The following is a 15,603-nucleotide window of genomic DNA, read 5'->3' as shown; positions in this document are numbered from 1 at the left end:
TTTTGTAGTCGTAGGAGCAGGGCCCCTTACAGTTATTTAGATGATCATGAACTCCTTTGCATTCTAGAGTCAAAAGTGAGAACATCTGTCCAGTAGGTTTTGTTTGGTCATCAACTTGATCATGCAACAAAACAATGATCCCAAGCTCACAAGCAAATGACTGAAGAAGTAAATCAAGAAGTACAGTGACCCAGTACAGGTCTGAAGGAAGCTTGAAGTAGCACAAATGAACTCAAAGGGCCCCCCTTCAGGCTTATAGATTACACCACTTTTATGAAACTATCTGGGATTCATTCTTGGCTCTAATGTGAAATGAAATGTTTTAGCATATTCTTTCTGCATTTGCCACAGTGTAAAGGACTGTACCAACTTTAGGACCTGGTGAGGACTTGTTAATATTTTATGACGTTCTAATACATAATTCCTTAGAATAAAATGTGTGAACTTCTTTATTTCACATGATTGAGGGGTGCCAATGTAAAACATTGGAAGCCCCTTACTATTGTTAATTGTTCAGTATTGTGGTTCAGACATTTGCAGAAGCATCCATGGCTCTGTTCATGTGTGTTTTTATTTGATTGTATTTTTGTTTTCCTGAAGCAATATATTGTTTTCAACCTCAGAATATCACAGCTACAATACTGGTATTCCTTTCACTTTTGACTTGAACACCGGTATTATCCAGAATTTCTTTATCCAAACAATGATAATGCAAAATGACTATGTCTCATGATGTTCTTTCTCTATATATTCAAACCTGTCCCATTGAATCTGGGTTTAATTAAACTGATGTCAGAACTGCAAAATGTGGATAAAATCTGAAATATATCATTAAGTCTCAACATTTTGCTTCTCCTTTTAGAAAATCTGAACAAAAGAAAAAAAAAGATCATTAAATGTAGACCTTGTATAAATGGTTCTCTAGTGATATTTCTCACCTTCAGGCCTCGGTTGACAGTAACAACGGGAGTCTCGTCATTGACGGGGATGATGTTGATATGAACAGTGGACGGCAGGCTGTGTTTCTTTGTCTCTGTCTGGTTGGCCACAATGGTGAAGTTGTCTCTCAGCGTCTCACTGCCATCGTGAACATAGGAAATGTACTCACGTTCAACCTGGAAACAGATGTTGGTGGGTAAGTACAAAATAGCAGATACTGACTGCAACGTGATCTGGATAAGAAAATAATCATATTTTAAAAAATCTGCACATTTTTAACAGCAGTTTCCTGGTTGTAATGTATCAATATCAGGAAAGTGCGTTATGTGTATAGCCTCTTTTATTTATTAACATAAAAAAATGATTAAATCTGGTTTACCCGCTTAAAAAAAGTGTTGAGCTGTTCTGTAGACCTACTGACACGAAGAAATGAAATGTAACTTAATGTTAACTAAACATTAGATATTATGCAACCCCATATCACTAAAAGTTGGTATGCAAAAGGCAAATTAAAAGAAGATATGCATTGTCTTGTCATGTATTGCCTTAATATACATTATATCCTGGACTGGCCTGAATAAAATAAAAAAAATCTATATTTTAACATGGAAAAGACTCCTTTGTCCTGCTTTGAACAATACAGTGGATAAGACAGGAGTTCATGCTGTCTTCAATGAAGTAACAGTCAAAATAAGAGTAAGAATCATTGAGTTATGTGCATCAGATGTAATCTGATGTGGTTTCAGGGTCCCTGGTCTTACCTCAGTGTGTGTAAAAGCAGTAATAGGCATCCCTGGAATCCGGCTGTGCTCCAAATGTCCAAATCTTGGTGGAATGATGACCTGGTACAAGAAGTTCATCCCTGCAAAGTGATGACTTCCAACCTTGATGATGTCAGGTGTGAGAGGAAGGGATGACCCTTCATCAAGAGTCAAGTCAGACAACTGCAGAGTCAATGGGAAAAGGACAATACAGATTAGTTAGGTCTCTTGGGTCGACTGGCAAATTGACCTCTAAAGAATGTTTTTAGAATTGGAAAATGAATTCGCCCCCATTTCATGCAAGTATGTGGTTCATCGATTATCTATGCAAATATTTTATACCTGTAGAGGAAGCAGGAGCGGTATGATATCAATATCCAGCTTGATCGGTCCGACCTTTGTCACGCCATTGGTTGCATCTAAGAGAAGAGAGTCATTGGTGCCTCCCGCAGCCTGCTGCTGATAGATGATCAATCCCTGATTGAGGTCTTCCTGGGTGAAAGACTCTCCGATATCCTGCACAGAGGAAGAGAGCAGAAATCCATGGTGTGCTCTATCTATGCAAATTATTCAAAGCATTAGTGTTGCTCCGCAAAACTTTTCTTGGCTTGGCTTGGCTTGCTAGATCAACTTGAAGTACCACAATTACATGTTTTTTCTCCACGACTCACTTTTTTCCTATCCAAATTCTTCCTACACCTGTTATTTGTGTATGAAGCTGATTGCAGCAAAGTCACTCTGATCACTGTGTACAGTATTTACTGAGCACCAAATTGTCACTGACAGATTTAGACAGAGTAAGTTTGTATCCTGTTCCATGCAGGGTACGTTTGAAATGTTTCCAGCTTTTAAAGCGTATTGACCCAGCTTTTAAACCTATTTAAAGTGGGGTCACCATTGACTGTACCTTATGGAGGGGCTGCTGTTCTCCATTCATGTTTTGAAGCTTTTCTCTCTGGGATGAATTGTGAATGATGCCCAGCACGGGAGGTTTTTGGATGGTGAAAACTATATCTGAAGGCTGGCTGTCCACATGAACCACCTGGTGGGGGCGAAAAAAAAGATCTGCAAATATTACAGAAGAAACAAACCATTCCTCTTACAGTAGAAATGATATTTCACCATGACATCATTAAGCAACAATAGTCAGTACTGGAGTTGAGGGGGGATGAGGGGGGATGGCATCCCCCCTGAAATAAAAACGGTCAAAATCATCCCCCTGTAAAACTGCCATCCCCCCTTTCCATCTCTTATGTCATTTCATCAATGAATGTGGTTTTACTGCTATTTCAACATTTAGTCATCACCAGAAGAATAACACCAGAAAAATAACTTATTTGACAATTTTCACCTGTTTCAAATAAATTTTCATTTGAAATAAGTAGAAAAATCTGCCAATGGGACAAGATTTATCTTCTCATTACAAGCAATAAAATCTTGTTCCACATGCAGATTTTTCTACTTATTTTAAGTAAAAATCTACTTGAAACAGGTGAAAATTGTTGTTTTTTCCAGTGATGAGTCTTGTTTTAAGTGTAATGAGATTTTTTTTACTAAAATGAGACATTTTAACTAGAAATAAGACAAATATTCTTGTTAAGATTTTGAGTTTTTGCAGTGATCCATTTTATTTATCCTGTGAAGGACAGAGTCATATTGATAAGTTCAGAAAACTGTTTTTATTGTTGTGTTTTGATGTATTTGATGTAAGCCCAGTGGATATTTAAAGCTTACAGAAGGCTGCATTTAACTGCTGCTATGTCATTCCTGCAGAATTTCTACAGGTGTTTTGGTCACTGCTATTATTTGTAATATATTATATTATTTGTAATATATTATTTGTAATCAGCACAAATTATCTGTCCCCATATGATAAAATCCACCATCCCCCCTGATTTTTTTTTTACAACTCGAGTACTGACAATAGTAAGAAACGGTGAGTATGGCACAAAATACTGTAAATTTTTTTAGTGAACTTTAGTGAACAAAATATGTAGTAAAGTAGTAGTAATACTACAGTTATGTGCAAAAATGTAAACAAACCCACTTTTTCTCACCTCTAGATGATTCCTGCTAATTGAAACATTTTCTCCCTCTGCCACCACTACGGCACGGTTAATTTTGACGGTTGGCGGCCTGTGATGACTCTCCAGGTATATCTTTATTGGCACTCCAATATCCAGATGTACATCCCTCCTCCCTCTTTCCAGGCGCCTTACAGGCTCCCTTTCTCTTGCTCTTGATGTCACGTTAAAAACGTCTGACAGCTCATGGCCTCCACTGTGGTGATACGCCAGGCGCCCTGCCACCAAGTCATGCTGTGTGAAAACTGAAATGGCATCTGTTCCTATTATGGTCTCCTTCTGTCCATCGCTAAAGCAGAGCACGCCCTGTTTAGGTGGAATGAAGACCTCAAATGTCACTTCCTTGGGGTCTCGGATGTCGAGGTTGCTGATGACGCTGAGGTTAGCAGAAGTCAGGAGTGTAATCCCACCTTGCTGGACCATGAGACCTGTGTTGTTCTCTACCTGCAGGTACGGATCCTGAGCCATCACCTGCACCAGCCAGGTATGCAAAGAGGAAGACAATTAGTTGTAACACATTACTTTTTATTGATATGCAAATGGTTAAGATAACATCTAGTTATATAGCTACTGATACAAACAGATAACCCCCTACAATTAAGCCAATCAATGACCCTTTTAAGATATGAAATAGAAATAAAGCGATTGATGTTCAGTCATTAGACCCACATTCATTCTCCTTTCTTTTCCATCATGAGTCATCACTCTGGCCTCACTTCATGTCAAAAATATAAATGGCAAATATATAACAAATACATTAGGCTAAAAAATCATATTCACCTCCAGTAGCGCTGAAACATAATGTTTCCCATCTGTTACGAAAAGCACAAAACGTCCAAAACTCACCCCGCTGTGGATGAACAACACTTTGTTCTGAGATGAGAGAAAAAGGAAGTAGTGATGAAAAGTTCTCAAGATTTCAATCTTTACAAAAAACGTCATTATTCTTTAAGTACTGAACAGAACATTCTTTCATCTTTACATAAATTGGTAATGTGACAGAGCCAGCCGCGCAGGTGAGTGAAGATGAGCAAAGATGAGCAGTATGAAACCATTAGGGAGGGAATCCTCCAACATGTTCTTAAACATTTACATTCCTGAGGGTCATATGGTCCTTGGGTCACAATACAGACTGTGATATTTCATTTTTTCTTAATTCCAATACTAAAATATATATTTCAATGTATGAATTTAACCAACTGAAGGCAAAAGTGAAGAAATTGTTTCGTTTTTTCAAGTTTGTTGAGAGGAGGCCCAGACTTGGATCTTGAAGCATGCAGAGTAATGCAACAGGTTTTCTGGCTGTTTCATGTCATGCCAAACTTTGACATATTGTCATTTTTAAATGTAAATATAGCCATGTGACCATGTTTACCATTCTACAATATGACTACAGAGTCAAACACAGAGCAAGGGAACGTGCTTAAGTTTCCCTCTTGTGCTGCATAAATATGGCTAACAAATAATCCTGTAAGAGTAAGGATTTGTTTAGATGGCAGCCTAAATCTGATTTATTTTTGGTATATCCAATCAGAATCTGATCTTCCTGACTGACCATTTCCATTATATGATGCAAGCGATCAGATCTGATCTGTGTGTCCTCTCTGGCGTTGCCTAATTGACATGGTTGCTATGGTAACCTACATATATAGAAATGATGTAAACTAGCCAGGAAGAGAAGGCAGTGAGATGCCATTGTTCCAAATAGTTACAAGTTACAGGAAAGACAAGGCTACTCTGTATTGTTTTGTGTAATCTTGGACTATTGTTGTGGAATCTACCGTCCGGCAGGTGGAGACCATGGATCAACACAGAACTGAGTAGTTTTCACTCTCAGAAGCCATCACGCTGTCGTCCTGGTAGACATAGCTTATGTTTGTGTCGCATTATGCACGACTCAGGACATTCACGCTGGGACACAACTGTGAAGATCTGATTGCAAATACATTTGAAACCACTTCCATACGTTATTTAAATCAGATTTGGAAAATGTGCATTTCAGCATAGTTTCCTACTCCTCAGATTGTTAACAAAATCTATCTAAATATGAACTGGATAGGTTTAAAATTGAATTTGGGGTTGGAGGTCGTAAAATAACTTAATACTTATCAAAGATGTGCATTTCAGTGTATGGTATAACACTCTGGAACAATCTTGATGAAAGTGTGAAGGTCTGCAAGAACATCAGGCTATTCAAACGCTGCTATAAGCAGATTCTCATACTGAACTACCATCATTTGATGTTATAATGACCATGATTTTTTATTTTATTTTTTTTCATTGTCTCTTTTTTCTTATGTGCATGATGCTTTTCTTTCTTTTTTAGCTACTTTTTATTATGGTGATTGTTTTTTTTTTTTTTTTCATTGACTTTTTTTCTTTGCTACTGTGCTTGATGCCTTTCGTTTTAGCTACTTTTATTATTGACTCACTTGTCTTTTAATTACTTTTATATTGATATACTTTTATATGTCAAGAAGAAGGGTAAATACTGTATATATGTATTATTGTTGTTATTATTATTATTATTGTTATTGCTATTATTATTCTTTTATCTATCGGATATTCTTATATTGCAAGAAGGGGCCGGACTAGATAAGCGTTTGCTTCTTCCTGTCCCTTCTTGAACAAAACTGGTTGTGCTTTATTATTGTTGTTGATGCATGGTGTGTTTTTTTTGTTTTGTTCAAGATGAATAAAGATCAAATCAAATCAAATCAAATACTTGGGAATAGCACATACATCACACAGGATACCCTGGAAAAGTGGGGCTAACTCATCCTCTCCCCCCAATCTTAGAGCAAACTTCACTACAGACATTTTGTTTGCCTTCATAAATCCATACAACCTTTACTTAATGATTCTATTTCGTGAATCAGCAAAGGTTTCACACAAGGATACAAACTGCTAACCTGCTGGAGGTCGCGCTGAGTGAACTCGTACAGCCGGTGACTGGGATCAGCGGCCAGCACCAGCTCTCCCATGGGAATCCCCCTGCGTGTGTACACCAGCCAGCTGTCCTCAAAGTCAGAGTCATCGTCATGGTAGCGGAGGTCATTCAGGGTCACCAACCTCTGGCCATCACGGGCTACATGGAAAACTTTATCTACAACCCTGACAGGTCTCTGATCGTTGACGAGCTGCACCGTGATATTAAAGGTGTACTCTGCTGTGATTCGCTCCTCCTTCTTTGTGTGTTTGTGTGGTTTGTAGACAATGATCTGAAAGCTGAAGTAATCCTGCTTCGTCTCACTGTCATCATGGACGTACATGATCCGCTCCTCTGTGATGTCCTGATTTGTGAATGTTAGAATATTATCATTAATTGAAGTTGAGTTGGAGAGGTTGATCTTTCTTATCTGTCCGTGCTTGGGGCTCACGGTGATGTTGTAGTGGACCTCCCGATTACTTGCTGTGTGAGTGAACAGAGTGTCTTTGGTGATGACTTTACTTGCTCCTTCCAGGATTGAAAGGCCTCTGTTTACAAAAGTGATGGCAGTTGACTCAGCTTTGATGTTGATTCTGAAGTCGTAGGTTGTGGAGGTGGCCTGCACGGAGAACAGCTGGAAGCTGAATGAGTCTCTCGTGTCGTCGTGCAGCCTGTTGAACAGCTCATACTTCACCAACCCATCAGTGATGTTCTTCTGGCTAAAGGTTGAGTTCTTTTGAAGAGGTTTGCCGTTCAGGAAAAGCTGTCCTTTCTTGGGTAATGTCAACAACCTGAAGTAGAGGTCTCTCTCACTGAGTTTAATGCCTTTAGAAATCACATGGAGGTCCTCGGGAGTTAAAACAGCAGTCTGAAGGCCATTCACTTCCATCTTACTTCGCGTTACCTTAAAATGAATCAGCCGTATCACTATGGGGAAAACCACCTCCTCTTTGGCCTGGGAATTAATGATGATTTTACATTTGAAATGATCAGTGACGTTGCCCTGACTCTGAAGACCGTTATAGGTGCTCATGTATCGAATCCGCTGCTTTTCCAGAAGTTTCTGAGGGAAGGTTGTTGTCGGTTTCCACTCACCACTCGAGTGCAACCTCTGAATCTCTCCGTACTGGGGGAACTCTATGATGTCATACCAGACTTCTACTGTGTCGTCATCCACATTGACTTGTACCGCGAGGTGTCGGCTGGTGATGGTGGAAACCTCGCCTTGGTTCACCTCTAGTCCGGTGTTATTCACCAGTTTGTGTTCAAGCGCTACTGTCATGATCTTCAAAACCACTGTGTTGCTCACCTGCAGAAAAGAGAGGAAACACGGGCAAAACCATGTATCAGTTAAATGTCTGGGCTCTTCTGCAATGCCATTTGTAAACTTAAACTTTATTTATTTGTATAGCACCAAATCATACAATATAAATGCAACACATGGTGCTTTACATGCAGAATAAAATAACAATAAAAAACACAATTTAAAACATTCCATACGACCCCCCCCCCCCACGCGTACACACACACTCACTCACACTCATACACATGTGCACACACTCACACGCCCACACACACACACACACACACACACACAGTAAGTGGACTGGTGACATGGCTTAGCACTAACGATCCAGGTGACGAAAACACTACCTATGGGTGGCCGTCCACACTGAGAGGCTCCACCGACCACGACCACAAGGAGCATCGCCACAGGGACCCCCCCAACCCGGACAGACCAGGACAGACCCCACACAGAAGGTGGAGTCCCCCCCCCAGCTACCCAGGCCTGAGGGACCCCCATGACGACACCCCCATGGGCGGAGCAGGCACACCTCCCAGTGTGGACGACCCCCCTGAGGAAACACTGGAGCTAAAAACTAAAAGATTAAAAGAAAGTAAGAAATGCCTAAAAGTGTAAAATTTTAGAGAAATCTATATAAAACTTAAGATGAATAATAAATAACATAAAGTAAAAAGTCACTAAAATGGATTAAAGTTTTAAAGATAATAAAAGAGCTAAAGAAGTAGACACAATAAATAGCTAAAAAGACTAGGTAAATGAGATCAGATAAAAGCCAAACTAAAAAGGTGTGTCTTGAGCCTCCTTTTAAAAATATCAACATTCTCTGCGGTAAAGATAATAAGCATATGTCGAATGTAGTTCTGAGTTTACAGCATCTTAGGAAAGCCACTATATTACTCACCTTCTGCCCATCGCTAACCCTGAGTGCCAGTCTGGAGACAGTAACCCCTGTGTGGACAAAGCTGATCTTACCTTCCTCTAAATCATTTAGAGAGAACAAGTTGATGGGCCTAGAAAAAAAGATGCATTCCTATTATTTTCCATATTTCGCTCCTAAAGTTGCTTTTTTATGTCACGCCTTCTTTTTCGTTACATGCATTGACACAGCCATCTGCAGTTACCAACTTATATTACACCAACCTGCCAGGGAAATCCTGGTGCTCCAGGTACCCAGCTTCAGTGTCCTGGTTCCCCATGGAGCTGAATACAAGCTCATCAGGGCTGCTGTCAGGGTCTGACACTCTCAATATGTCTGTTGTGAGCTGTGGGCATTGCAGATTGATTTTGATCATTCTTATACTGAATTTACAAAAAATAGTCAAATGATCCAGTCATCTTGATGTACCTACTTGTCGTTTGGACTTCTCTAGCAAAGTAAACATGTGTCCCTTCGGTAGGCTGAGGACAGGAGCATCATTTACGGGACTTATGCTGATATCGAATTGGTGCAATTGGTTGCTCTTCAGAAATATAGGGAGTTCCTTCTTATTGCTGGAGAAGACTGAAAATATAAAGGAGTCATTGTGGTCCTCTGAACCCCCGTGGACATACATCACTCGACCCTGCCACAGGTCTAGCATACTGAACGTTTGGTCGTTCTCAGCTTTTCCTATTGTTATAGTCCTTTCCTGTCCTTCATTCAGCGTCCCATCCAAGTCTGGACTGAGCAACCGGATCTGGCCGTGAGCCGGCTGCTCCACGATCCGGAACATCAACTGGGATGGATGCATGCCCAGTTTACGGAAGTCCAGACTGACCTGGCAAAGTTTGTCAACAGAATCAAAGGTTTATCAAATAATATCCAAGAAGATGTAACAAAAAATACAATCTGAAGAAACGCTTTACCTTCATGTGTTTGGGTTCCAGTGGCGCTTGGCCTCCCTCGGCTACTTCCAGCTTTCTAAGCAACAAAAAGTTAGGTTTCTTCTTGACTGTATTTGCTTGTGGAGATGTAACCTCAACCTCAGGAAGCAATGTTGGACTTGAAGTTGTCCCCGTCTTCAGACCATACTCTATTTTACAGCCCACAGTAATGTCTTCGCTGACCGTGGCATGTGGTAAGCCAGTTTTTTGAGTGTTTATCCTCATTTTTTGGAGACAGCCTCTAAAGGACCCCCCTTCAGGTGGAATAGAAGACATTCCTGCGCGGCTTGCTTCTACAAGAGCTTCTTCATTCAGTCCACCGAGGAAGAGAGGCCCTTTGAGCTGGCTGATCTGAAGTTCCTGACTCAGGCTGGCCCTCACCAACTCCTTGTCTATCTTCATCTGGACACTATGAGGCAGCAGGTGCAGCTGGATGGGGTACCAGGTGTGGTTTCCGTGGACGTACGTAAGAGAGTGCAGTTCAGCTTTACTCCCTTCTCCATTTGCCACTGAAGCCACCACGTGACCATTTCTGATCTCAATAGCTACGAATCCTCCTTTGCTACCCGCGCTGTACAGGACGATGCCATTTTCTTTTACAGAAGGGAGAAGTTCACACTCAAACACCCCCTCTTGAAGTACCTCCCATGGAGGGAGAGACATGAAGGATTTAGAGCTAGAAAAACCCACAGGATCTCCTACTGTTGCAGAAAACTGTGGACTACAGCCAGGAGAAACCTTGCTGATGTTTTTGTCCCCAGAATATGACCTAAGGCTGGACAGTAGTCTATGCTCATTGAAGATAGCTTCATCTATGCAACCCCTAAACCCTCTTGAGGTACTGAGAAGGTAGGAATGGTTCAGTCCAGCAGTCCCACCAACAAGCAGCCCATCTTCCACACTCAGCTCCAGATCTGGTCCTGGTATTCTGACGCTTGTGCGAGAGTTTTGGTCAACAGTCATGATGATATTATGTTGTGTGTGGTTCAGCTCCACCGTGTGCCATGCCAGATCGTTGAGTTGAGTTCCCTTGACTGATCGTAGAGAACGCTCACCTAAGCCCAGGTCCAGACGGACCTAACGAAGACAAAGATCATAATAAATAATCTTAGAGGCTAAATCGGGCTGTGGTTGTCCAGGGTATTCAACATTAATGAGGGATGTCAAGCATGGCGAATGCACTTAAGGAAATGTCTAAGCAAACATTTGTGAGCTTTAATTGGGCAGTCACGAGTCATAGATGTCAGACATTTATTTTACCCAAAAGGCCAAATTTGGAAAATACAATTGTAAGACTAAAAGAGGCAAGAAATCAGCACATGGATTATATCACATGGATGGAGTTCTTGGGTGTGCACATGAAGAAGAGAATCAGATGAATTGTTAACCCAACATTAAACAATAGATCTTTAATCACAAATACAATCCAGCTTTCATTAGCAGTTCTGTTTTGTTTTTTGTTTAACCTCAGTCATGAAGGAACTTGCTCTGAAATGAAGGCAATGTCAGGGGTTTTCCCGCCTTTTTTCTCTGTCTGCAAGCAATCTGACACCAAGTTGTGATGTATTTCCTCTCATAATGTTTGGGACATTTGAAAAAAACGATCCTGTTTGTGTGTGTGTGTTACCATACCTGCAGGTGTCCAGAGATCAGCTCCAAAAGCAAGTAGTCTTGGCGTCCTGCTGCCAGAAACAGCATTCCAGTCTGACTAGAAGTACGAAATCGTACATGGATAAACGTCTGAAGGGACTTCTCCACTGTACGCAGGTGAACGTAGCCATTGCCATAGAAAGAAACTGCAACAAAGCAAAGGGACATACTGTAGGTGAGAAGTTCAGGTCAAAGTTGTGACCAGCTCACGTTCAGTCCACTGCAATGCAGTGATTTTGTCAAAAGTGTTTATTTTGTCAGTCGCTAATCGATCAGTCTCAATTGATTAACTTGTCAATGAGGTGTACTTTGTGCTTTTGTAGCATTTATCTGAATTCAATTAATGGCAACTAATGCATTCAGGAACAGCTTCTACTGAAATGTCCTGATGCCAATTAGGCTTCACTATTGACCCTTATTACGCGAATGAACCTTTTCACTTGTGCAAAGTACAATTAAAACCTCATTATCTGGGTGTTGCAGTTGAACTTGAATGAGAAAATCATAGCTCAAATATGTATAAAAGGGTGTCTTTGTCATAGTGATGGCGTTAAAAGCCAAAAGTTTGTTGTGGAAGCACATCACCTTGCAACAGTTGCAAACCTGCGAAGCATTTAGGTTTTTTTTTCTCCAGGTGTTATGAACTCAATCTCTACCATGTTAACATTTAATTTATGTGGAAAAAAATGGTAAAAACAGAAATATTCACTAGATTACGATATTAGAAGAATCTGATTGTCTTAACCACATTCTCGTCCATCCAACATTTTTGGGGATTTTAAGTCAATAATCCATCTGTCCGTCTCCGTTTTGGCACACAGGTGACATATGGCGCACAAAAAAGTTGGATTTAGATGTCTTGAAAATCATTAGGATACATCATCCAAAGATGATCAATGTCAGTTATGTTTAATACTCAACCAAAGCAGTGGCAGGAAGAAAATGATCATAGGTAGAGCACTACAGTGTGTGTGATGCAGAAAATATTTCCCCTGCATTTCCATCTATTTATCAAGCACTCTTTGGTCGTGTAAAATTGTTACAAATCATCAACACTTCAGTTTTACAATGGTGTATGTATGCAATAAAATTGCACGCGTACAGCATCAAGCATTTAGGCTGGTATACCTTACACTAACTGTGAAAAATAAAAAAGTAAAGCCATTATTTTTATTGATATGACCTACAAAACGACAGTAATGGAGCATGCGGAAAACAATGGTCAATTGGTGGAAGCGCAGAGCAAATAGAGGTCAGAGAGATGTGTAAGTGTGTGTCCGTCAGGATGGTTTTACAAGGGAATAAACGGTATAGAAACAATTAGCATAACACTTTAGAGGGGTTATAACAACAACAATACAGAAGTTTAAGGCGCATTAAATAAGTCAAATAAAGAAACAGAAACAAAAAAAAACAGAAAAAACCCAGTAGATTACTATTTTCTGTATTGATATGTCAGTGAAACAATATAGTTAGTAAACTGAAGCCAAAATAAATGATTACTTATGAAAGGTTTCTGTGCACACATGAGAAAACTATTTATTTCATTCACACGTTACACAAACCAGACGTCCACTCCCAGGTAAATCTAAACCATTTATCAGTAGTAATAGAATGGTAAACACGCTTTTCCTCCCTGTGAAAACTCAAGCTCTCTCTGCTAAGAAAACCCTGCACTGGTATCCTTTACCGTATGTTTTGTTTTTCACTTTTTTCTTGTCCTTCTTAACACCTTCTTATCTTTAGTTTAGAAGTTGATTGCTTGCAAGGACTACACGTGTGTTATAAATTCTGTTAGTATGTGTAGAAGAGAAGCACTCGGTCAGCAGCCCCCTCTGCATAAACCCATAAGCCCGCTGTCACCGTAGCACATAACCAATGTGGGCCCATGAATCTCTAATCTGGACACTGGATTATTAATAATCTTCCTACACTCACAGACACCTTGAATGAGGATGCAGGCCCTTTGCGTCCGGTGCATGAATGACAGAGTGATATGCCCCCCCTGTCCCAACCAATACCTATGGTGGTTTCATGATCCCCTGCATTATGAGATGTGTGGTTTTACATCGGCAGAACAAGACAGATGTTTTCTGTTCCACATCTTTTTCACAAAATGTCACAGTTGTAGCTAGGGAAAGGTGAAGCATGCTTCCAAGACATATTGCTGGATCAAAACAAGCAAATGCATGCATTAAATCAAAATATAATCCAGTGTATTGCCATATGTCACCAGTCTACACTAACAGACCGGATTAAACAATAAGCTGACAACTGTCTGACAAATTTTAAGTAAGTCGAAGGAATTTAATAACACTTGCACAACTATGCTGCCATTGCATTTATGGAGACTTTAATATAATGCACTTTAGAAAAGCAACAACAACTTGTGTAATAGTTAATAAATGCATGCATGTATAGCAGTTTAAAGCAGGGGAAGGACTTTTTTCCTCTCTCTGCAACACCTTACCTCCATAAACCTGTCCTGAAGAGAGCAGCAGGAGTAGAAACAGATCAGCCAAGAAAGCTTTCATTGTTAGTTAGATTCTTATTCATTCCAGTTTGGATTTAGTTGAGAGCAACATCTGGCTGCTTGACTGTGCAGTCCATTATCTTCAGCGTACAACTCTGGCTCTACACGTCATTCCCATCAATGACAACTTGCTCGTATGTGCTCAGCTGGCTTTGGATTACAGCTTTTCAAACCATCTACCTGCCTGTGGTGTGTGAGCAGAGCAGAATCAAGGTGGAGCTCCGCCTACATCCTCCCATCACATCTGAGGCGGTCAGTACCAGACAGAAACACAAGAGGGGAGTGCTGCAGCTCGCAGGGACAGGAGGGTTCACAGGAATACACACGCTTTGTTTACATGACAGAATGTCTTGTTTCAGGCAGACTGTAACCGGATCTCAGGTGGTGTTTGACTGCTGGAGACATCCCGGTGCGTCTAAGCTCTCTGTGCTGCGAGAAACAACATACATCATTGACAGAAGACCATTGTTCAGTGTGTTTTCTTTGCTCTGTTTTACAGAATTTCCCACACACCATCCTTAAAACCACCATCCGGCACTTTACAAACCTCATTGTACATTTCTGTCTATACTTTTTACCTATCCTAAGTTCCTAAGTCACTTTTGTACAGACTCACCCGGCACTTTAAAACCTCATTTTGTACATTTCCGGTCTACATTTTATTTTACTGTTTATACTTTTTATTGTTTATACATTTCATTTTATTTTATCTCTTATATATTTGTTTTTATATTTGTATTGTGTTGCACCAATCCCCATAACAAATTCCTCGTGTGAAAACTTGGCAATAAACCCTTTTCTGATTCTGATTCTGATTCTGATTCTAAAGGCAATAGTACACTACAATTTCCTTTTATGATCAATTATCTTCCTTTTCTACTCCATATTCATTCAACATCGCCAGTTGGTTAATGCCATATTTAGGTGTTTTAATAATAATAATTAAAAAAAACCCACCAGGTTGTGCAGCCACATCTTGTTCCCCTATCTGCACTATACCAAATGTCATGAAATCTGTTCTAGTAGTTTTTTTCTCTCTCTGCTTTGACACACAGGGAAAAAATTCCATCAAAATGTTATTATAATTAAGGATATAGTGTCTCTTCTCTAGTGTAAACTAGGACGGGGTCCAGCTCTGGTAACCTTTCAAAAAAGGATAAGAGAGTATGCACAATGGATGTTTTGATTGATGGAAATATGTGAATCAGAGCTCATTCAAACTCAGCTTGGCTTACCCTTGAGATGGGTACTGTGTATAGGTTTAGTTCCCAGGATACTGAATAACAGACCCTGGCTGCCGCCCTGTTTCTTAAATGAAAGAGTCACTCCCAAAATGGGTCACAGTTCAGCTGGTTACGGGTCCTCTCCGGGTGGGAGTGGTGGTGGGCTTTAATGAGCCCAGATCCCACGCTGAGAGGATTACACTTCTGTCTCTTGGCCTGGAAAAATCTTTACAGCCAACTTGCAGATAAAAGGCCAAATCGAGAATTATTTGGAGATCAATTTGAAAAAGAGTTAAACTTTTCACATGCATTTTT

The 15,603-nt window shown here is 40.3% G+C and overlaps 1 protein-coding gene across 1 annotated transcript in view; it reads right to left on the bottom strand.

Moving 5' to 3' along the window:
* LOC133455373 (chondroitin sulfate proteoglycan 4-like) overlaps positions 1-14,193 on the bottom strand; it is a 29,665-nt gene extending 15,472 nt beyond the window's left edge. Inside the window, exons 1-13 of the mRNA XM_061734368.1 lie at positions 14,003-14,193; positions 11,515-11,678; positions 9,865-10,959; positions 9,369-9,776; positions 9,160-9,281; positions 8,921-9,029; positions 6,697-8,022; positions 4,565-4,657; positions 3,758-4,255; positions 2,608-2,742; positions 2,043-2,216; positions 1,701-1,883; positions 939-1,115 (exon numbers count right to left, since the gene is read on the bottom strand). Of these exons, the coding sequence (XP_061590352.1) occupies positions 939-1,115; positions 1,701-1,883; positions 2,043-2,216; positions 2,608-2,742; positions 3,758-4,255; positions 4,565-4,657; positions 6,697-8,022; positions 8,921-9,029; positions 9,160-9,281; positions 9,369-9,776; positions 9,865-10,959; positions 11,515-11,678; positions 14,003-14,066 (4,548 nt within the window). The 5' untranslated portion in view covers positions 14,067-14,193. The remainder of the gene's footprint in view (positions 1-938; positions 1,116-1,700; positions 1,884-2,042; positions 2,217-2,607; positions 2,743-3,757; positions 4,256-4,564; positions 4,658-6,696; positions 8,023-8,920; positions 9,030-9,159; positions 9,282-9,368; positions 9,777-9,864; positions 10,960-11,514; positions 11,679-14,002) is intronic.
* Positions 14,194-15,603: the final 1,410 nt, after the last annotated feature.

The sequence above is a fragment of the Cololabis saira genome, chromosome 11 (genome assembly GCF_033807715.1).
Source record: "Cololabis saira isolate AMF1-May2022 chromosome 11, fColSai1.1, whole genome shotgun sequence".
Taxonomy (NCBI): Eukaryota; Metazoa; Chordata; class Actinopteri; order Beloniformes; family Belonidae; genus Cololabis; species Cololabis saira.
This window is presented reverse-complemented; position numbering and strand designations above follow the sequence as displayed.